The sequence below is a fragment of the Girardinichthys multiradiatus genome, chromosome 20, assembly GCF_021462225.1.
Source record: "Girardinichthys multiradiatus isolate DD_20200921_A chromosome 20, DD_fGirMul_XY1, whole genome shotgun sequence".
Lineage (NCBI taxonomy): Eukaryota > Metazoa > Chordata > Actinopteri > Cyprinodontiformes > Goodeidae > Girardinichthys > Girardinichthys multiradiatus.
Window position 1 is genome coordinate 36,427,470 of NC_061812.1, and position 17,601 is coordinate 36,445,070.

The 17,601-nt window shown below is 39.2% G+C and overlaps 2 protein-coding genes across 3 annotated transcripts in view; one reads left to right on the forward strand and one right to left on the reverse strand.

Annotated features, from left to right (window-relative positions):
• Positions 1-9,342, forward strand: part of ube2r2 (ubiquitin-conjugating enzyme E2R 2) — a 29,363-nt gene extending 20,021 nt beyond the window's left edge. For both annotated transcript variants that reach the window (XM_047346844.1, XM_047346843.1), the window contains 4 exons: positions 387-473; positions 2,412-2,509; positions 3,209-3,343; positions 4,586-9,342. In XM_047346844.1, the coding sequence (XP_047202800.1) occupies positions 387-473; positions 2,412-2,509; positions 3,209-3,343; positions 4,586-4,871 (606 nt within the window). In that variant the 3' untranslated portion in view covers positions 4,872-9,342. The remainder of the gene's footprint in view (positions 1-386; positions 474-2,411; positions 2,510-3,208; positions 3,344-4,585) is intronic.
• Positions 9,343-12,964: 3,622 nt separating this feature from the next.
• Positions 12,965-16,532, reverse strand: nudt2 (nudix (nucleoside diphosphate linked moiety X)-type motif 2). The gene is made up of 3 exons (XM_047346361.1): positions 16,367-16,532; positions 14,696-14,854; positions 12,965-14,593 (listed from the first exon to the last, which is right to left on the reverse strand). Exons 2-3 carry the CDS (start codon positions 14,820-14,822, stop codon positions 14,277-14,279), a joined length of 444 nt encoding a protein of 147 aa, XP_047202317.1. The 5' UTR covers positions 14,823-14,854; positions 16,367-16,532; the 3' UTR covers positions 12,965-14,276.
• Between the last annotated feature and the right edge of the window lie 1,069 nt (positions 16,533-17,601).

The following is a 17,601-nucleotide window of genomic DNA, read 5'->3' on the forward strand; positions in this document are numbered from 1 at the left end:
CGCTTTTTTTGTGTAATAACGTTTGCTCTAAGTGAACGTTGGAGATTTACATTTTTACTCAAAAATGGCCTTTTTGTAGAGCAGCCTTTCAGTTTAACTGAATCGATACAGGTTGGTTTTATCAAGGTCTTCCTCAAGGAAGCCAAGACCTTTTACTTCAGTAAAATAAAGACCAGACAGTGCTAACTTACATTCCTTTTTCCAATAGAAGGGACTTTTTGAACCCACTGGTCTTCTAGTTAAAAGATAATATTTTATTCTGTCAGCAGAGATACGTACTATTCAACGGCAGGTCATCTGTCCGTTGTGCCTGTAAGGCTGAGGTCCCAACAAAGGCTCAAAACTACATGAACTTAAATCAGCTCTGTCTCTATCTGTTCCTCCAGGCTCACATCAAGTTCCCAGTTGACTACCCATACTCCCCGCCTACATTTCGCTTCCTGACTAAGATGTGGCACCCAAACATTTACGAGGTAAAAGCTTTCGGCTTCATGTACAGTAGCTCTGGACGTTTTTGTGTGCTTCTGAAAAGAAGTCAGCTTTTGGTGTTGACCAACACATTACCAGGTCTGCCAGTTAAGGGAAATTGTAGAATGCATAAGCTAGATGTAACGGCACAATTTTGTTGCTGATGTAGGTTTCAGAGTTTCTGTTGCCTTGAAGTTGTTGTATATTTAATGAGGTTTGCAGAGCTACGGTGGCTCAAGCACTTTTTAACAACTTACGTATGTGTTCGGTAACATGAGCTTGTTTTTTTTAAATAAATAATTTAGGTAACATTTGTTACAGTCAACAGGTTTCAGATGGCACAAATGGAAGGACTGAATAATGTTTGTTTTAATTGATAAGATAGATAACCAAAAAAAAAAAAACTTGCAGTTGTCTGTACGAAGTATTGTCCAGTGCCTCTTCATCACCTCAGCATTTCAGCAGCCTTACAATACCTAGCTTGAATCTTTACGCACAGACACTCATTTACCCGCAAACTGAGACCATGCTAAGCGCATAAGCACTCAAACTAGTGATATTTTGTTATCCTGTGCCACAAAAAGTGTGCATAAACCATGCAAAGATTGTATAGGATAGACATATGTTTAGTACACTGCTGTTTTGTTTTTGGTCACTTTTTCACATTTTCATTTGTACCATTGAAGACCATCACAAACCCACGCTGAAACACCACAGCTGTACTTCAGTAAAGTGAGCATTTTGTGGCCCCTTGGGCGTAGATTGAGGGGATGTCCACACGCTTTCAAAAAGAGAGTAAAAGAAAGAAAAACCCTACCTCCTTTCTTCTTTCCTACGTAGACCTCATTCACCCTGCTGGGAAACACCACGAGGACATCCTGCAGCCTCACTCACATTTACCAAGGAGGAAAAGTAAACTGCTGCAATGAAAATCAAATAACTCAGAAACAGGTTGTAAGTTGAGCTTCAAAATGCCTGAAGAAGAATCAGGAGCAAGAAAGAGAAGGCAAATTATTAAAAACCGTGTTTAAACCCACACAGGCTGTTCATCTGATCAAAACGTAAAGACCGCTGCTTTAAAAAGTCAAATTCCGGACACAAATCCGACGTTTGTGTCATTTTTCACTGCTATGACCAGATGACGATTAGGCTCAAGGCAAAAAGGCTTCCTGTCTTTGAACGGGACACAAGCAAGGCTTTCACAATGCTCCATCACTGCCAAGGCTGGACACATTAAGGCAACATTTTAAATTTCTTTAAAGGCTCAGAGGTGGTTGGGACAAAACCATCAAGTGGTTGATTAAAATAAAGCCTTCATCTGTGCTGAGTTGAGGAATCCAATGGGTTGTCTGTAAAGACACTGGCAGATCCTCAACCCAAATTAAGGTCCTTACTGATGCTAGCTGCACCTCAATAACTATAACATATGCGAGAGAAGGGCTTAAAGAGCAAAAAATGCTCCTCAGACTTCACAAACTCACCCATTTGGACTTTGCAAGCATGCATCAAAGATGGGAAAAATCTAATCTGGACAGTTCCACCATCACTGGCATGATGAGGAGATCCCACTGGAGATATTTTGTTTGCGGGACATTGAAGCAGGTTCCATCAAGATCTTTTAGCTTCTTTTCATTCAGTGGAAAAGCAGGTTGTGAAGAACATGTGCAACCACTCTTCCTGATGCAGCAAAAAACATCTTCATTTCCGTTTCATTGTAACTTTATCATGTTTAAATAATGCCCACATTCTCTTCAACTTTAGGAAGAAGTTAACTTCATTAACTTCCTTATCTTTAGGAAGAGCGGAGAACTTGTAGATGAGTTTAGTCGTAAAATACATTTAGTAAGATTTGACATTAATCATGCAGGTTTTGAATTTATAGCAGCTGTTCTTGTTTTTTCAGCAAGTGTGAAAATAAGTGTGCTATTTTCTGTTTTCTCCAGAACGGAGATGTATGCATCTCCATCTTGCACCCGCCTGTTGATGACCCACAGAGCGGGGAGCTGCCATCTGAGAGGTGGAACCCCACCCAGAATGTCAGGTATTTTCCCAGCAGCATGCCGTATTCTGCAACACTATGTCTGGTGGTGTAGTTTTCTTGTTGTCTTGCATATTCCTACAAGTAATTAAACTAGAAAGCAGGCTAAAAAAGCTGGAAATGAAGGAGTTACTTTGTTTATTTTGTATGTCTTATAGAGAGCCATCAAACTTGAAAAATAAGTCATTTCCATTCCCTGATGGAGGAAGAAAAACATGAGGAATAAAACAGAAGCACCGTTTTTATGTTAAATCGCTCGTCTATTTTATTACTAAATGGCTGCAAATAAACTAACATAATTGAAAAACTTCCACACAAAATTCCAGCAAATTTTACAAGTATGTTTGATGCTAATTTAGAAAATGCAAATCGGGATCGGAATTGCTGAAGTGATATTTTTCTGCCATTGCTTTGTTCTGTATAACATCTGAAAATGGAGACATCCCCATAAGGCAGCTTTGTGAATAACTGCATGTCAGCAGGATTCCCATCACTGAGGTAAATGCTGAGGCTGTGTTTGGAAACTTGAGCGGAGTGGGGTTAGCGTGTAATTGACCCACATGGGGGACAGAGAAGGAGAATAATGTTCTAGACTGTGCTGTGATGAAGCTTTTAAAAACCACTTCTTGTTTTTAACACTGCAATCTGATATTTGACTGCTGTTGGTTTCTGTATGTACATTTGTTCTGTTATCTGATCTAGGACGATCCTGCTCAGTGTGATCTCTCTACTCAACGAGCCCAACACCTTCTCTCCAGCCAATGTAGACGCCTCGGTCATGTTTCGCAAATGGAGGGACAGCAAAGGCAAAGATAAGGAGTACGCAGAGATTATAAGGTAAGGCGCTGCGATGACTGTAAACCGGGGCCTCTCAGTCAAAACTACGCCAAAACAAATTCCTTGTATGTCCAAAAACGTACTTGGCAATAAAGCTTTTCTGATTCTGATTCTGAAAAAGGTCATTTATTTCTGTAATTCCCTTTAAAAAAATGAAATTCGGGTATAATTGAGACACACAGAGTGATATATTTAATGCGTTTATTTCCGTTAATTTTGATAATTATTGTTTACAGCTGATGAAAACCCCAAATTTAGCTTCTTGGAAAATTAAATATGACATTAGAACCAATAAAAAAGGATTTTTAAAAGAGAAGTGTCAGCCTACTGAAAGGTATGTCCATGTGCTGTGTAGTATGTGCACTCAATACTTGGTTGGGGCTCCTTTTGCATGAATTATTGCATCGATGCTGCATTGCATGGAGGTGATCAGCCTGTAAATCTACTGAGGTAAATTAACTATGCCCAGGTTGCTTTAATGGTCAACTTTAGCCCGTTAGCATTGTTGGTTCTAGCGTCTCTCATGTTCCTCTTCACAATACTCAATATTTTCTCTGTGGGGCTCATGTTAGGCATGTTCTAAGACAGTGATTTCCAAATCAAATGCACAATTTCCTTTCATCTGAAAGCAGGATTTTGGACCACTTGGCAAAAGTCTACTCCTTTTTTTGCCTAACCCAGTATAAGGGGATACTAACATTCTCTCTGGTTCTGGAGGGGATTAACACAAGGAATGCTCATAGTCTATGTCCTCATTAGGTCTGTATGTGTGGTGGTTCTTGAAGCACTGACTCAATGACCTTTACTCTCAGGGCTGTGGCTAGCCTTTTTGCTGGTGGGCCTTTTGCACCACAGTTTTTGCCTTCACTCAATTTTCCATCGATATGCTTAAATACAGGATTCTGAATAGCAAGTTTATTTAGCAGTGACCGTTTGTGGCTTACCAACATTGTGAAGACTGTCGATGTCAGCAGTGTGTCATAGTGTAGCGTTTTTTTTTTTTTTTTTTTTTGCATTAAAAAAATATTTTTTATTGTTCGTACATGATATTCTAATTTTATGGGAAACATATTTTGGGGTTTTCACTAGATGTAAGCCTTAATCAATAAAAGAAACAGAAATAAACATATTGCTTTATTAAGATGAAGTGTAAACCTGTATTTTCTTAGCCTTACACTAAGCTTAAATGTAATATTTTTTTAAACTCAGAGTTAAAGTTTTTTTTCCCCATTTTGCCTGCAGGAAACAGGTGTTGTCAACGGCAGCAGAGGCTGAGCGGGATGGCGTCAAGGTGCCGACCACGTTGGCGGAGTACTGCGTCCAGACCAGGGTTCCCTCTCAGGACAGCAGCTCTGACCTTCTGTACGACGACCTCTACGACGACGACATGGAGGAGGAGGACGAGGAGGAAGACGAGAGCGAGATGGAGTCTGTGGGTGAGGCCGGCGGCATCAGCTTTCTGGAGGAAGGTGGGACGTCCACCAGGCTCTATGACAACCAGGACGACTCTGGCAATGAAGACTCATGATGATCTCGGATGATAAATCCTCCCTGCCATTTTAGTCCTGCCGTCGGCTTTCATTTTTCAGTGTGTGGATGTGTGTGTGTGTGTGTGTGTGTGCATGTTTTTGCACAAACGGGGGGGGGGGGGGGGGGGGGTCAAAAGTCTACTGCCAAAACATTTAATCATTTAGAAAACTAACAGATTTGATCAAGTCAAAGTTTTCACATGCTGTCAAAAAACAAACTTTGCAACAGAGTTTTTGTTGGCACTTTATTCTGCTGTAAGTCAGAGTTTGGTGTTCTCACCGTTTGCCTTAACAACACCGTGAACTCTGTCTACTGCTTAGCAAAGTTTGAGTTGTGAAAATATTCAAACCCAGAGAAAGAGATTCTTGAGAAAAGTGTTAAAACTCATATTTCACGTTTCTAAAATATTCAGTCATTTTCTATTCTCCACTTCGGCATGCAGATGTCAAACTAGATAACCCTCCTGCTGAATATTTACATCACCAGTCTAGTTTGTGTAATTTTTGATGCGACCAGTTCCTGTGTTTTTATTTCATATACGAATATTTGGTCACTCTTCATCACTGATGTCTTCCTTGGTTCTGTATCTTTAATGTTCTCACAGTTCATTGTGCTTCATGCATTAATATTGTGAGGATGCCATCTCCTCGAGTCTGTCTGGTCCAGATTTGGATGACATTGTCACTATTGATGAAAATAATGAATAGCTTTCTTTTAATATACAAGTTACTAGTGGAAATGTACTTATTAAAAATGAAGCAACATGGTATCAGTATAAACTGGTAGAAACTGTTTTCTGAATAGACAGACTTTTAGTCTTGACAGGTGACAGAAATAAGTTGTGTTTGTGGTGGTCTGTTGAACCCCACTGCCACCTGCCAGCTCTTGTTCTGGAGTTAAATGAGATATTGGATCCATCATGTATTTTCTTGTAGCTGGGGGTGGCCCTGTTGCCTTGCAGCAAGAAGGTCCCAGGTTCAAATCCTGGCCTGGGGTCTTTCTGCATGGAGTTTGCTTGTTCCCCGGTGCATGCATGGGTTCTCACCAGGTACTCCGGCTTCCTCCCACAGTCCGAAAACATGACTGTTAGGTTAATTGGTCTCTCTAAATGTACCTTTGGTGGTGTTTGTGCGCGCACGTGTGTGTGCATACATTGTTTGTCCTGTGTGTCTCCATGTTGTCTGTTGATGGACTGGCAACCTGTCCATACCACATCCCTTGCCCAATGGCCGCTGCAGATAGGCACCAGCCTGCTGTGTCTCAGTCTAGTGAGGCGACATTTGGCACTTCTGCTCATCAGGCGATCAATGTGATGGGCAGCTTGTCCTCTCACTCTCATTTAGGACATTTCTTTATCTCAAAGTTCTCTGTTTGACGTTGACATGATTGTCTTACAGTGTACCTCGTAAACATTTTCACACTACAACCATCAAGTTCAATGTAATATATTGGGATTTAATGTGATAGACCAACACAAAGAAGTGTAAAATGAAGCACCTCTGACCCCGTCCCTCTGGGGAAATGCATTCCCATATCATGATGCTGCCCCCATCATGCAAAACCGTGGAGACGTGTTTGAGGTGATGTTCAGTGTTAGTTTTCCACCACTGATAATGTTTTCATGTAGGCCAAAAGCCGCGTTTTGGTCTCCTCTGACGAGAGCAGTACGTTCCACATGTTTGCTGTGTTCTCTGCAAAAAGGACTTTCTTTGAACAATGACCTTCTTGTCACTTTTTTATAAAGGCCATTTTGTAAAAGTTAATATTTAACTTCCAGTTAACCTATTAAGAGATTTTCCCGTTAGTCTGTAGCTTCTCCAGAGTTGCCTCCTGGCTGCCTCTCACATTAGGGCTTTTTTCGCCCGGCCTGTCTTCTCCACAATTTTCTCCATGACTTGTCTGGTGTGTTTCTGGGTCTTCATGATGCTGTTTGTTCACTAATGTAACAAACATTTGAGGTCTCTTGACAGAGCAGCAGCAGCATCTATGCTGAGATTAAACTGCACACAGCTGGACCTTATCTGCTAGTCAGGTGAGGTTTGAAGGCAGGATGGCTACAAGCAAATCCATGCCACACTTTTTACACTTTATTCATAGCAAAGTTTTTCTCCCAACTTTACAGTTATGCACAACTTTGTGTTTGTCTTTCATGTGAAATACATTGAATTTTGTGGATGCAATGTGGGCACAGAGAGGTGTGAATACTTTTGCAAGGTACCATAAACATTTCTCTGGCATGCTGGGTAAAGCCTCAATAATTTCGATCACCCCATTGTCTCCCACGCTTGACTCCGCCTCTTGAACCTCAGGGCCTCAGTCGACTCTCACTGGGAAAGAAAAACCAGTCAGTGATGATGCTCAGAAGCAAACGACTGATCCTAAGCTCCGGTTCCCGCTTATTAGCGGGCCACATTGCTCCAATAGTCTCCAATCCACATCTGACCGTTTACACACCACTCAGTGTTGCATTTGGTCTTGTTTAGGGTCTTTATCTTAGTTTTCTTCCTGCAAGAGCCAAGTTAAGAAAATCAGAATAACTCTAGGAGGACTTGTCTTTTAGGCACACATTGAGATGCAGTGGTTAAGAAAAATTTTGATTTTTGCAGTGTGACTCCAATTTGTGCTTTGATTCAAATTCATTAGGATTGGACATGTATTAGTTTGTTTAAAAGAAAAAAACATGACACTGATTTCCTGTTACCTGTTTGTGTGCGTGTGTGTGCATTTTCTTTTAGTGGGGTTTTTTTTGTTCTCTATGATGTCAAGTTTTTTTAATCTTCACCCAACTATTGGACAGCATTCAGGCTGCGTTCACCTGAGTGATGAATGAAAGTTGCAGCTTGAGAAAAGACTCTCTTCAGTGCTGCTGTAGCCAGCCTGGACTAGGCCGGGGATTTGAGGGATTCAGAAAAACGCCAGACCTTTGTAGTATTAAGCTTTGGAACATGCTTAACAGCGCATTGACTGAAATAAATTCATAAAGTACAGATGTTTTTGTTTTAAGAAGCTGTTGTCCTGTAGAGCACTCTGGGCCAAACCAGTGATTCAAAATGGAGGGATTTTTATGCCCTCCACCAGTAGGTTTCATCTGAAAAGCATGCAGAGGAGTCACATATTCTTGACTAAACTTATCATGAGGTAACCATTGGATTTAAATGTGAGGCCAAAGGAGTGAAACCTTTTCTCCCGGCCCTGTTCTTTGGAAGCCCACAGAGACTGGATCAGTTGATCTGATTTGTTGAAGCAACATGGGGAGGAAATGTCCCACAGGTTTCTGATGCCTTCCCCTCCATTGTGCACAAACATCGCTGTTAAGGATTTGAAAGAACCAACTTTGTGCATCTCCGAAATGAATTGTTTAACATGTTGTGACAGCACAGACCTGCTATTCTATTACGACCACTGACAGCTGAAGTGAAAGTCATCCTGGTGCTGGGTTATATCATCTGCAAGACAGAGATGCAGCAATCAGGCTTTTACTAGCCTATGCCATTTTTTTGTTTTCTTTTAGTTCAGTGCCAGCAAATCCCAATTTTGTTTTTCTTTCGAAGAATTACTACTAGAAATGCAACAATAAGCTCACTAATTTCTGGTTTTCTCCAATGACCGGCCTGCCGATTCCAATTTTGCCTGATTTCATTTTTTTTTTTTTGTACAAAGTGCTGCAGGTACTGTGATGATGTGGTAATTTTAAATACAGAACAAAACTAAGGAATTCCAATATCATCCTAAATTATGCATCACAGCCAATCCCTCAATGTTGCTTGATTTTGTTATTAAACTCAAAAAAAGTGCACGTTCTTGGTTAATGTAATAATGGACTGAAAATGTTCTTAGTTTTAATGCATTTACTAAACATTTTTATATATAAACTCCTCTCAAATGTTAAGTAAATTATTAAAGGTAACATCTACCAAAATGGACAAAAGTGCTGCAAATCCTTTGATAGAAGTCAGGGTTTTGAATCCAACAAAAATGGAAAATTACAAGATTTTTACCATTCATGCAATATAGATTGTGTCACTAACCTTTATCGGGTTTTTACTAAACTCAAACTTTATAAGAAAACATGTTTTTGCTGATATGTGAAAGACTGCAAGGAAAACTTTTTATTTATTCATTTACTATTATTATTCGACCTGCTGATCACTTCCTAGAGCCTGTCCTGGGAAACTTGGCCAACTTTTGATAATTGGGTAATTAATTGATGAAGTACTAGGAAAATGAGGTTGGACCTATTTAATAGAAGCTCAAAATGTTTTGGCTGATCAGTGATTCTGAGTTTTACTGCTCAGTTAGAAGAGAATCAGATCATTTGTCTATTTAAGGTGATCTCATTTTATTGTATCTTAGTTGATCCTTTAAATCCTTGAATTCATTGTGGAATAAAAAATAAAAAAGATCAGTTAAAAACATCTGTTAAATATTTCTTCATTCGAATATATTCATAAAAATCAATTTGAAAATTCGATTCTGTGTCATTTTTATTTGTATGAAGTTTAGCAGTTAGTAGTTCCTACATTATTGGATCCACATCATTTACAAACATGTGCATATTATGTGCTCTACACCAAATAAAAATGAGAAAAATCAACATTTCTTAGCTACTAGATATTACAGCGTGATGCACAGAATTAAAGATGAAAACTTCCTGAAAGATCCTCTCCAATCTATAGAAAAATACACAACTACTCCAGAAAAGAAAGCACAATAATGATCTACTTCTGATGTCCAAACTTCAAAGAGTAACATTTAAAGTATTCATAGAAAGTAGGAAAATACTTGATTTAAGCTGCAGTTGGTTGCAGGTTAGCATATTTATTATTTAGGAAAAAAAAAACCAACTAACCTGGCTCAACGGCTGCTAATCAGCATCATTGGGAAAAAAAAAACCCAAAAAAAACACAGCTTGTGCTTTTACTTGAGCTTAGTTTCTGTGCAGGACTACACTCTGTGGAGCCATGACTCCAGACAGAACCAGGCCAACGGTTCCCGTTTCCTGTCTGCGTTAAACTTTGCATTTTTGTGCATTTTTGCCACACACATCAAAGGGTTGCACCAGTTTTCATTTCTACATCTGCTTAAAAGCCACATTCAGTTCCTGGCAAAGCTTCAGATCTGAATCAGAATCACAGTTTCAAAGATTAAGGCCCAGTTGGAGCGACAGCATCAACCAGTTTTAAACTAAATGTTGCCCTTGGTTTTTATAAGGTTGAATGGAGGAAAGCACTAGTTATTTAAAAAATATATATAGAGGAAAATAATTAATTGAACACCGTGCGACTTTGCAAGTTCTCCCACTTAGAAATCATGGAGGGGTCTGAAATTTCCATCTTAGGTGCATGTCCACTGTGAGAGACATAATCAAAAAAAAAAAAAAAAAAAATCCAGAAATCACAATGTATGATTTTTTTAAATAATTTGTGTGTTACTGCTGCTAATAACTATTTGAACACCTGTGAAAATCTATGCTAATATTTGGTACAGTAGCCTTTGTTTGCAATTACAGAGGTCAAGGTTTCCTGTAGTTTTTCACCAGGTTTGCACAAACTGCAGCAGGGATTTTGGCCCATTCCTCCACACAGATCTTCTCCAGATCAGCCAGGTGTCTTGGCTGTTGCTGGGAAACACGGAGTCTGAGCTCCCTCCAAAGATTTTCTGTAGGGTTTAGGTCTGGAGACTGGCTAGGCCACTCCAGAACCTTGATATGCTTCTTACGGAACCACTCCTTGGTTATCCTGGCTGTGTGCTATGGGTCATTGTCATGTTGGAAGACCCAGCCACGACCCATCTTCAATGCTCTAACTGAGGGAAGGAGGTTGTTCCCCAAAATCTCGCAATACATGGCCCCGGTCATCCTCTCCTTAATACAATGCAGTCGTCCTGTCCCATGTGCAGAAAAACACCCCCAAAGCATGATGCTTCCACCCCCATGCTTCACAGTAGGGAAGGTGTTTTTGGGATGGTACTCATCATTCTTCGTCCTCCAAACACAGTGAGTGGAATTAAGACCAAAAAGTTGTATTTTGGTCTCATCTGACCACAGAACTTTCTCCCATGACTCCTCTGGATCATCCAAATAGTCATCGCCAAACTTAAGACGGGCCTGGACGTGTGCCGATTTAAGCAGGGGAACCTTCCGTGCCATGCATGACTTTAAACTATGACGTCTTAGTGTATTACCCACAGTAACCTTGGAAACAGTGGTGCCAGCTCTCTTCAGGTCATTGACCAGCTCCACCCGTGTAGTTCTGGACTGATTTCTCACCTTTCTTAGGATCATTGATACGCCAACAAGGTGAGATCTTGCATGGAGCCCCAGTCCGAGGGAGATTGACAGTCATGTTCAGCTTCTTCCATTTTCTAATAATTGCTCCAACAGTTGATCTTTTTTCACCAAGCTGCTTGGCAATTGCTCCATAGCCCTTTCCAGCCTTGTGGAGGTCTACAATTTTGTCTCTGGTGTCTTTGGACAGCTCTTTGGTCTTAGCCATGTTAGTAGTTAGAGTCTTACTGATTGTGTTGGGTGGACAGGTGTCTTTATGCAGCTAACGACCTTAAACAGGTGCTTCTAATTTAGAATAATAAGTGGAGTGGAGGCGAACTTTTTAGAGGCGGACTAACAAGTCTCTGAGGGCCAGAATTTGTGCTGATTGGCAGATGTTCAAATACTTATTTGCAGCAGTAAAACAAATTATTAAAAAATCATACATTGTGATTTCCGGATTTTTTTTTTTTTTAGATTATGTCTCTCACAGTGGACATGCACCCAAGATGAAAATTTCAGACCCCTCCATGATTTCTCAGTGGGAGAACTTGCAAAGTCGCAGGATGTTCAAATACTTATTTTCCTCACTGTATATATTCCATACACACAGCTGCACACAAAATCTGAATGAAACCTTTAGTTATTTTAAGGTGTACACTTTTTTATGGGTAGATGGACCCCATCAATGACTGTCACTGCTGAAAGACCGACCCATCCACATCAAAGTGCACACCTGTTGATGCCAATGCTATCTGTGTTGGATTTATTGACATTTTCTTTTCTATCGCAAGGATGCGTATTTTTCTCGTGGATTTCCGTTTTTGCAAAAAAAAAAACAAAAAAAAAAATGGTTTTGATCCGCCTCACAGAGCCTAAAAATCACCCAACACAAAACATGGGGTTTCAGGCTAAGGTTGAAAAAGTATGCAAAAGTACAGTTATTGTGTTCAAATTGTAAAGTTATTTTAAAAATCAATAAAAGTTGGTATTTGAAACCTGTTTCGGACCATTAATTACCACTTGCTGTATTTTCCACGTCATTTGTATATTTGTTTTTTAATCAAAAAATTTTAAAATTATGATATTGTTTAATCAATATGACCTTTTAGCTACTGCTAAAATAAGAAACATCTTTCAAATATGATAAACGCAGGTTTTGATATGAACATTTTCCCACATCTGGGAAAGTATGGAAAATGTTTCCAGATTTTCTTCCCCATCCTGTCAAGGACAAACATTTCTCAAGCATTTTAAATTGATATATATTTATATACTTATTTTTCTTTTGTTCTCCACACCAAAACGTACATTTTTGTGCAACTCATCATTATAACAACTTGGTTTCTGAGACACATATTGAAAAATAAAAATGAAGCATTTTCCCTGCTTTCTTGGGCTTCTAGACCTTTTTAGATTGTAAACTAGAACTGTGGCTCTTAAACTGGGTCCTGTCTAAATGCCAAACAGTTTACTAAATGAATAAAATGATCCCAAATCATAACCTGTGATGTAAATCTGTATATAATGTAAAGCTGTACACAAACCTCTCCGGGTTTATAGATTTTGAAGAGAAACTGATCTAAGTTTCTCCAGATAAAACATTTTACTACACAGCAGCACTGTGTGGTTTCATGACCAATTTAAGATACAATAATCAAACCCAATGAGGTAAACGTTCTGTACTCAGGAGCTCAAAATATGATAAATCTGATGGAAAAAAACTTGAAATTTAATTCTGGAAACATTAATCGATAATTTAAAGACACATAAAAATATATTTAAGACAGGTACAGTTTCTTTGATTATATAAATGAATCTAATCCTGGGGTTTCTTGTTGTTTTATCTGTTAGGAACATTCATCTCTAGACAAATCAAATGTCTTTCTTACATCTTTAGTGTGGATTCTCAATCATTTGGGACATGGCTATCCTGAAAGCTTGAATTGAAAACAATCCAAACTCCGATCCAAATCCAAAGACATTTTGTTTCTCATCAGAACATTAGAAGTCAAACAAAAAGACACAATAAAAGAGCACTTGCCTTCAATATATGCACTTAGCATTTCTTACATGTTATGACTGGTGGCATAACAATGACGCTGCACGCTTATTTTCTGAGCAGCAACAACTTTGTGTCAACAAACTCATACTTTAAGCCTTGTGGCATTAATTATTCACCTTTGTCTCCCCCTTGTGGTTGAATGAAAAGCTTACAACTGACTTTATCCATTATATTACTCACATTAAGAAGCATTTATTTAATCCCCATTACATGACTATAACCATGGAAGTACCTGTACATTTACATTATCACATTCATGAAAAACATGAGTCTCCAAGGTTGCCCGAATTTGTGCATACAGTTTTGTGAAAAGTATTCGCCCATTAGATTTCTTATGTTTTTTTCACAATTAAATTTCAGTAAGTCATCGTGAAAAGATTATTATAACAATTTTCAAATGATTTCATTCATTAGGAGAAAAGAAGTTATCAAAACCAACCTGGCACTATGTGGAAAAAATAGGATGAGAAACAATCTCAATGGAAAGGGTTATGAAGCTAGTTTTGGAGCTTCAGGACTCTGGTGAACTACAGTAAGAGGGATATCCTTAAAATGGAGAAATCGTGCAACAGTAGTGAACCTTCACAAGAATAGCCGTCCTACCAAAATTACTCCAAGAGCGCAATGACGACTCATCCAGAAAGACACAAAAGAACTCTGGACAATATCTAAAGCACTGCACACACGGCCGGAGAATGGTCTAAAGAACATAGCCAAATCCACACCCGCTTTGGGGGGGCCTAGTTAAAGTTCAGGCTTAAATCCGATTGAGATGCTGAGGTGGAACGCTAAGCAGGCCATTTATGCTGGAAAACCTTATAGCAATTTTACAAACACATTGCCAGTTATCGTAAAAGTTTGATTGCAGTTGTTAACTTTTTCCCTAGAGAAATTAAATAATCATTTGAAACAACATTTTGTATTTACTCCATTTTTTCCCACAGCACTATAGATTAAAATGCACAATCTGTAGATGCAGCAGGAGAAGTAAAACCTTTTAAAAACTGAAAACCTGAGAAAAACTTTATGTCCTGCATGACCCTCTTCACAGTTGGACTTCTAACCCATCAGTTTTAGTCCTGCCGAGCCTCCAGGTGTCTGTGAGCTGCTCTCAGTGTCTGCTGCAGGTCTCGGTACCCGGCCAGATGGCAGGCCTCTTCCAGCGGGGCCCACCGGTAGTCTTGGTGCTCGTTGGACAAAGTCACAGCCGTCTCAGGGTTTCTTAGCTCAGCCAGCCAGTACAGGACCTCTTTGGGTCTGCCGCGAACCTTGTAGTGCAGCTCCTGCACAAAGCCATCTATTACCTGCAAATGCTCCGACCCCAGACCCGCCTCTTCCTTGGTCTCTCTTAAAGCTGTGGTGAGGTCGTCCTCACCTGGGTCAACATGTCCTGAGAGCAAATATATGAAATAAAATAAATTTTAAAAAAACATTGTATCCAAGTAAGGTGATATTATTTAGTCCAAATGATAACTTTGTGCCCCTTGCCCACCTTTGGGTGGGGTCCAGTGGTGTTTTCCATAGGAAGTCTGCAAGAGAAGATACTCAATGGTCCCTGGTGGGGGGTTGCAGCCGACAAGGCGTCGAAACACTATAAACCCACAAGCTCGCAGCGTCATTTTCCCTTATGTTTTAGAGGGTTTAGTTGCACCTGAACGGATAATGAGCACCATCACAACTGTTTACATCAAGGCTCCAAGAAAGACTTCCTAAACTTTCTGATGACATTAGCATATTAATACATCAAAAACCTAGAGAACATATTTTGGTTTCAAAAGCAAAGGGTTAATTTATCAGATTTTCAGCAAAATAGATCATCAATACTGTCAAGAAGCTTAAGGCCCAAACAGTGGCAAAATTAGCTTTGTGTACAGTGGTTTGCAGGTATTCATATCCCTTGAACTCTGTCATGTTACAGCTGCATAATTACACTATAGAGCGTGTCAAACTCCAGTCCTCCAGGGCCAGTGTCCCGTAATTTTCTGATGTGTTCCAAGTCCAACACATCTGAATCAATGGACTGAATCACCACCTTATGAACTCAAGTTCTACAGAGCCCTGCTACTGACCCGATTATGTGATGCAGGTGTGTTGACAGGGAAACACATCTAAAAGGTGCTGGAGTTTGACAACTGTGCTATAGAGCAACCTTTCTCTGTAGGGGTCCCTCTCACTAAAACCTTCACCGGTCCTTCTTAGCAAAACAGCTCAAGCTCACTTGGATTAAATGAAGAGGAGATGTGAACATCAATTTTCAAGTCTTCCCACCGATTCCTAATTTGGTTTAGGCCTGGACTTTGACTGGGCCATGTGTTTAGGTCATTGTTCTGCTGGGGGATAAACATCCGCATCAGTACCAAGCATCATGCTGCCCCCACCATTTTTCACCGTGGTGATGGTGTGTTCATTGAAGAATTTTTGCGGTTATGAATACTTAAAATGCCCCGTCTTTTACCAGGTTAAATAAAGGTTAATTAAACTAGAGCTGAAACAAATAATCCAATTAACCGTGATTAATTGATTACTGAAATAATCGTCAACTAATTTAGTTTTCGAATAATCAACAACTCTATACAGATTCTAAAACATGCCATCTGCGGCCCTGCTGAGTAATTAGGTACAAAAAATATAAACATTTTGCATTTAAGATGAAAAACCTTCTTTGTCTGTAAATATGCTCTATCCTCTAGTGGCAAAGTTTTAGCTTCACCTGGTTCAAATTCTGTAAAAAAATCTATTAAGCACTTTTAGCTATCTGATTATTAATTGAAAAATAACCGACAGATTAATCGATTATCTAAATAATCTTTAGTTGCAGTCCTAAATTAAACTAAATACAATTTTTGCAGGACATTGCACCCAGAAATAAGGAATATAATAACTTCTTTTATTACAAGGAAAATGTAACTCATATCTCTCCGTTTTCATTTAAATATTTTAAAAGAGTTAACCTGAGGCATTCTAGTTTAAATCCAGCACATTTACAGTGGGTGAAACCTCCATAAAACAAATAATCTTTTACTTCTTGAATTAAGTGCTAACTCTCAATATTCACGATATAACTAAGAAGCCCATACGACATTATACTCCTTTGTTGATCGATTTTAGCAACAGTTTTCGCCATTAATACAACAGCATGTGTTAGCTACAGTAGCTAGCTTACTTATATACGAATGGAGCACAAAGATCCTTTTCTTGAGTCTCCGCTCGGTTTGTCAGTACCCTGCTGTCTTTTTTTAGTTTCAATCCCATGAACTGCTGAGATTCAGAAGGTAGTTTTTAAAAGGAGGCTACAGCGCAGCAGTACGTCGGGAAAATCCGTCCGACGGACACTTATTTGTTCCGCTACATGGTGGCTGGGGATGCTCAGTGTTTGCATTGTGCGTACTGTTGCATTAGGCTCTGCTGTTAAATAGTATATCTCACCTCACCTCTCTTTTAATGTTATTAATTGCAATGCATAAATAAATAATAATACCTTCCTGGCAATAAAAAGGTAAAAGGCGATGCCAAACAAAAAGCATCTGAGCCTAAGAGAAAAAACCCCACAAGACGTTAAAATATTAACATCTTTGCCCCCCAGGTTTTAGTATAATTCAGGATACTAGAGAGTGAGACTTTCTGCAGAAAACAAAAACACATATCAGACTACAGCAAACTTGCTCTGTTTCATCCTTTGGACTTTAAACCTCTGTCATGGAACATGCTGGATTTGAAAATGTTGGGATCTAGAATCTACACTCGTTAGGGAATACACAGAGATTGTTCTAGTAATGCTGGCTGCACTAACCACACCAATTACAGTTTAAAATGTTAACCTTATAATCATTTTGTCTTTGTTTTAAAAATAGTAAAACCCATTTTTCAGCAACTGCACTCTTACACACACAGTGTAATGTTGTCTCTGCTTCTATGAACAATTAAAAACCTCTCACAAGGCTTTTATCTTCTTATGCTGTAGCAGCTAAAACAGCTAAAATTGGCAGGTCATAGTGCTACAAAAACTGCTTTTGCAAGACACTGTATGGAAGTGGTAAGAAATCCAGACCACACTGGGATGGAACTTGTATGATTTTCAGTTTGGAATCTATGTTAAAATCTGCCAAAAGTCACTCGTCTGCCATAGTGTACAATATTAGGCGATCTGCACGATTTATATATCACCAACCCAAATACTCACAACAGGAAATTAGCAGTTTGTGTTTTAAATTCAAATTCAATTCAAATTCAAATTCAAAAATACTTTATTAATCCCAAAGGGAAATTAAATGTTGTTGTAGCTCATTATGAAGGTTTCTTCAAAGAGCCGTTGTAGATGCTGATGGCTGTGGGCAGGAAGGATCTCCTGTAGCGCTCCGTCTTACAGCAGATCTGAAGAAGCCTCTGACTGAAGACACT